General features: G+C 43.8%; 1 protein-coding gene across 2 annotated transcripts in view; it reads right to left on the reverse strand.

Annotated features, from left to right (window-relative positions):
- MRPL23 (mitochondrial ribosomal protein L23) overlaps window positions 1-5,838 on the reverse strand; it is a 28,480-nt gene extending 22,642 nt beyond the window's left edge. Inside the window, exons 1-3 of one of the 2 annotated variants that reach the window (XM_025215523.1) lie at window positions 5,804-5,838; window positions 4,218-4,340; window positions 1,921-2,003 (exon numbers count right to left, since the gene is read on the reverse strand). In XM_025215523.1, the coding sequence (XP_025071308.1) occupies window positions 1,921-2,003; window positions 4,218-4,340; window positions 5,804-5,823 (226 nt within the window). In that variant the 5' untranslated portion in view covers window positions 5,824-5,838. Of the gene's footprint in view, window positions 1-1,920; window positions 2,004-4,217; window positions 4,341-5,404; window positions 5,771-5,803 lie in introns of those variants that run through there. The other variant, XM_025215524.1, reaches the window with a different exon arrangement.
- Window positions 5,839-5,924: the final 86 nt, after the last annotated feature.

Here is a 5,924-nt window from a genome sequence, read left to right on the forward strand (position 1 = left end):
CAAGACTTGGATCCTCAAAAGTACTTAGCCATTGTTTTCAATGGACATTCTGGACCTAAGTAACTTGGCCCACAGTCTCATGGGAAGTTTGTGGTGGAGTAAAGAACTGAACCCTAGTCCTTAAAATTTTAGGGTAATACCTGGCTACTGGGCCATCTATTCTCCTTCATCAGCTTTGGGGAACAAATACTCTCAAGGAAGAAAACAGTCATTCATTAAACAGCTGCAAGAACACTGTCCCCTCTCCAAGGAGCTATCAATAGAAGCTATATTTATCATTCCTCCTTTTCTGCTCCTCTCCCCAGGTTGGGTGGTCATTTCTCAATCTCAGCTCTCCCCACTATCAATTCTAACTCTATGCCAGGTAAGTGTTCAAGTTCTCCAACAGTAGGTGATCACTTGCTATCATTTCCACCTAGTGGACACACTCCACCACCAAGGGTAGGATTTTTTCGTGGGTGATGGTTTGGATCACAAGGTTAGCTGTGAATAGTTTTCAGAATGTGGAACTGTATGCAGTCTGTGTGATATATTTAAATAAAACAAAACTGAACTGAATATTTGCAGCCTTTCCCATGTTCTCTATTAATATTAAACTTCGCTGTTCTTTTTTTCTTCATCAGATTTCTCCTATAATATTTCTCTTCTCCAACCCTCCCTCCGCCTTTTTTCTTTATGTCCTCCTAATTGTTGTCCAGTACACACACATCCCCCAGACAATTCTTCCTCTAACTGTAGGGTGCAGACTAAGATGTGGACTTGAGACCTAATCCACCTGTAACTGTATCTTGGCCTACCCTGGAAGTTTTCCACTATTTCAGTCTGGGGTTACCCTGAGAATTGTCTTAGTGTAATTTAATTCTAGAACATAAGAACACATGAAGTGTCATACTGGATCAGACTGACAGTCTATCTAGTCCAGCATGCTGTCTCTGACAGTGGCAGAAGTAGATGCTAGAGAACACTGTACCAGATAGATTTAGAGCAGTGGTGCTTAAATGTTTCGGCTCCATAGACCAGGTGAATGACGTGGGGCCAACTGGCAGACCTAGGCATCACACGGCCCCTGCCCAGTCCCACACATTGGGATCAGGCCCTGTGCTGCCCCATGCACCTAATCTAGTGTGCAGGGCTCCTCCACACATTCATAGGGAACCCTGCAAGGCAGATGATATGGCGCTATCTGTCATATCTGGCCCTCAGGCCAGAGGAAACTACTCCAACTGTTTTGTCCACAGCCATTAATACATCCATTAATTTATCTAGCCCCTTTTTGAACCTGGCTATGCTACCTGCTGCTACCACCACCTGTGGCAATGAATCTGACAAGTTAACTACAAGCAAAAAAAAGTACTTCCTCTTCTTAGTTTTAAACCTGTTGTCTACTAATTTCAGTGGGTGCCCCTTACTCCCTAACTTACCAAAATTCTTCCATCTCTCTTGAACAGACTCTGGCCCTCATGCCAAACTACATGATGGCCAGATGGCACGAAATACAATAGAAAGACACATGAACTGAGAAGAGAAACTGACTACCTTATGACAAGGATGGGTGATTCTTTGGTTTCAAAAGCAAGGGAACTTAATTGAACGAATGCGATGATCAAGTTCTCCCTTTTCCCACAAAACAATAGTCTCTTCTGAGGGAATTTAAAGGTCAAAGATAGAGGGTATAACACAACTCAGGAATGACCATAGGAACAGAGGTGACCTTCAACTTAAGGGACAGGGAGTGAATGGTTGCTCCAGAGCACTGGTAAAACCTATGGTATGAAAGGAAGATGAGGAGGGAAGAAATTATACTACAGTATCCTTCAAAATATCAGTAAATCAAGGCTGGTTACTATAAAAATAGCAGTAGGATGAACTGGCTGAATTTTTTTTCAGACACCCCAAAGGGGTGGTGAGCCCTAAACTCACCATACTGTATCCTGGTCCTCACAGTAGCTACTGGAACGTTGTATATTTTTTCAAGGTAGTTTTTAACATCCACTCTTGTCATCCTGCACAAAAAGGAAACATTTGGAGATAAGGAAAGAAATAAATATGTAAAAATTTAAATTAAATTCCAACTGAACACAAAGTATTTATAAAGCAAATCATTAGTTCAGAGCAAATACGTCTTTCCCCTTTGACCAAGGTAGTTTTATAGGCACAAAAATATAAATATAAAACACGGTGCCAGAACAACCCCTAATCTATAGGCTACAACACTGACAGATATTTAAGCTTCTATAGTTTCAGTACTCAAGGCTCCCAATTCCTACTCTATTCGTCTCTCCCTGCACCAATTTACAATTTTTTTCCCCTTCATAGAGTTCTCTAACAGTCTCCACAGATGTGTTGACTTTATGGTGTCAGCCTAGACTGGTCAGGCAAAATGGTGACTCATCCACTTAACACACTTCTCCAGTTCTCTTAACAGCCAATGTATTTATTCTCCCAAGCTTTTTTCTTGGCTAGATGGAAAAGCTTGTTAGCAAGTGTCCTCAGGAAGAGGAGCCAAGGAGAGCTGAAAAGTAGCCACGACCTTCACAGCCCATAAAAAGATGCTCCTGGTACAGAAGTTCTCAAATTTGATACCCTAAAAAAACAATAATCGCACTTAGCTTTCCTATTCTTAAGGCAATGTTCTAGTTATTCCTCTCAAGTCTGTCTGCTTTAATTGGTTTCCAAAGTGAAAAATCTTAATGTGTCAAAATGCTGATTTATATTTAAATGGAAATAATGGCAGCAAAACTGCTATATACATAATACTGTGCTTTTTTGCACTTTCCATTAAACAAAATTAAGTACTTTCTGATATATTAAGCTTCCCACTGCCCCTGCATCAAAGACATGTACTAAACCCAATTTACAGTCATTGATTTGAGACAAAAAAAAACTTTTAGTGACCTGTCCAGGGTTACAATGAACGAGTGCTAGAGGTAGAACTGGAACCGAGAATACCAGGCTACCCATGTCTATCCTTATCGCACATCTAAACTTCCTTTCTATGTAATGAATACACATATTATTACAATATCAAAGTCCAATCAGATTTGTACAGAGGGTTATAAAGCCTATTTTAGCAGTACTCTCTTCCTTGCTGGTCACTACCTATTGATGTGCTAGCAATAAATAGAAACTTGTCTTTGAAATCCAAGGTGTGGTGCCCATTTCACTCTCCTTCTTCTAGAAGCCCCTTTACCAAATTAGACAGCCAGTCGAGAGGCTCCACTGCAGCTGGCAAAGAGAACTCTTGACCCCACTGAAGCTCCAAAAGCAGTGATGTATACAAGGATTTTTTTGACGGGGTTTTGCTTATGTGTTTTGCTTACAGAGACAAAGCTAGACAGCTAAGTCAGTCAGCCCCTCTCAATTCAAGATCTAATTTGAAACAGGATATAAAACCCACAACTTGATCTGCATGATAACTATGATCACACAGCAACCAACTATTAACAGTTTTAGATCTGATGCCCTACCACCTTAGCCTATGATCCCATCAGAACTCATAGCTTGCGAGCACAGCAAAACTCAAGGTCAAACTTAATTTTAAGTCCATTGAGAGGATATCTAAAAGAACACAAAACATGAAGGAAGCAGTGCTGATTACTGAATGGATGTTAACCCTTCCCTTTCCACTGGTACGGAACTCATCCCCCAACATGTTAGAAATGCTTTATTCTTAGAAATGCCCTATTTTGGTCAAGAATTAGCAGTGAGGTCTTGAGAACTTGTGATAATTACAGATCTAGCAACCTTTTAATAAGTGAAGGGATGCACCTAAGGTGCATCTAGCACCTAAGGATGCTACCTGATAGTTCTCAAGTTTCAGGTCATAAAAACATTCTTCACATCCCATCTCCAAATGCCATGTAGTATTGCTGTATTTCACCCAACTGGCAGCTGCATTTCAGTGTTCCCCAAGAAACAATATGCAAAGGGCTCTTGGATAGGTCATAAGAAAAGGTGTAAAGGATATTTTCAGTTCCAGGAGAAAGCCACTGCAATGCGTATGCTAATTTCACAGCTCACCCTGCAGCAAACTCATCTGCTAAAATGGCTGGAGCTATGTGTTACAGCACCAGCTACCTAATCAATTTTAAAAGCCAGCCAGTTCTTGTTAGACCAGTACATCACAAAAACTGGAATATTTGTATTGTTGACCCTGAGGGCATCCCAAGAGAGAAATGGGCATCCCGTTCACCCACTGCCTTTCCATTTGCACTTACTCCATGGAGACACGGAACTGCACCACATCTTCCAGCTGTGGCACACCTGGCCTCACCAGTGTCATGAAGAAATTAGTGCGGAAAATCCTCAGCTGGGGGTTCCCCAGCTGGTACAGGGGGTAGCTACCATAAGAGGAAAAGAACAATTACTCACAAGGCACAAAAAGCTCTAATAAAAACCCCTGATTTTATTTTGCTCCCTACAAGTGAAAAAAGCAGTCCCTTACAGCACAGAATGCAAAGCACAAAAATCTCCCCCCTACAACTGTACTTTCTTAAGTTGGTCAGTGCCTTGGCCAGCTCTACATTTCAGGATTTAAAAAAGAAAAAGAAAGAAGGAAGCCTGTACCCAGGACCAGTCATGGTGTTGACTACACCTTCATCCAAGGTTCAGGTCTGATTCAGAGTCAGCCAGCCTGCTCCTTCTCAGCTTGATTAAATATCATTAGAACAGATCAGCCACAGAACTTCTGAAAGGGATCGTGTGTGTCCACACCCTTAAAGGGGATTCAGCCTTGGCTAGACCCATGTGTTTCTGGACTTTAAAAACAAAATTTAACACGCCCCTCAAAAACAGGCAGCCTGCATCCGGGAACAGTCACAACTTGGGTGACTCTGAGTTAACACCACGTGATGCTCACCCAGCAACGACATTCAACCTGGCTGCCTTGAGATCCTCTCAAGGGTGCTGCTCAACACAGAACTGGCAGGTGTGCCAATGGGATTCATGAGATAAACCCTCTGCATGTCTGCTCCACCTGAGCATCTCTGCCCCTTCCCTCCGCAGCGCTTCCCCTGCTGTGCCTGGCTTGCTGGAATCAGAGACCTGAAGAAGGACACCTTGCTTTTGAAAGCTTGCCTAACTTTACCCCAGTGGTGCAGTCAGGCCAAGAAAAGCAAGTGCCCTAAGACATTCTTGCCTCTTGCATAAACCCTGGACTGTCATGGCTACAACAGAAATTAAGCTAATAGGGGCCGAATTCTGTCACTCTGATAAGACAATCCCCAAGTAACTTGATGGGGATCCAGCCTGGGCTGAACTTTGAGCTCCGGGCAGCAGCAAAGCTACTCAATCAGGAGAAAAAAAGCAAGCAAAAGCAAAGGCCCCTGGTCTCACACACACACACACATATATATATATATATATATATATATATATATATATGAAAAAAGAGAGGTAGGATTACCATATGTCCAGGTTTTCGCAGGCATGTCTTCTTTTTGGGCCCTCCTCCCTCCATCCAGGCGTTTTTTTAAAAATATAAACAAACGGCTAGCATTTTGCTCTACTCAGCATCAAAGTGGTTTTCCCAGAACTTCCCAGCTTGCTCCAGCAAGGAGCTGCTTAGGGCTGGGGGGAGAGTGATGGGAGGCAGTAGGCACCAAGTGCATCTGTGCGCGCGCACGGGCACGCACATGCACGTGGGCAGCATGCAGCCGGGCAGGGCCGTGCCAGCGATGCAAAGAAGACTATGAGGGGGCGGGGAGGCCGACCCGCCACACGGGTGCGAGCGGGATAAAGATGAGGACCCAACTACTTAAAAAAACAAACAAACAACCCACCCACCCACCAAAGCCCCAGCTACCAAGCGAGGTCCCGACACATCCCGCCCCGATCCCGCTTCACTCCGCCGCGCTCCAGCGCCGCGCGCACACAAGCGCTCCGACCCCTTCCCCCATCCCGCAGCCCAGCCCCCCGCGCATGCG

This window comes from Alligator sinensis, unplaced genomic scaffold (assembly GCF_000455745.1).
Source record: "Alligator sinensis unplaced genomic scaffold, ASM45574v1 scaffold1299_1, whole genome shotgun sequence".
Taxonomy (NCBI): Eukaryota; Metazoa; Chordata; order Crocodylia; family Alligatoridae; genus Alligator; species Alligator sinensis.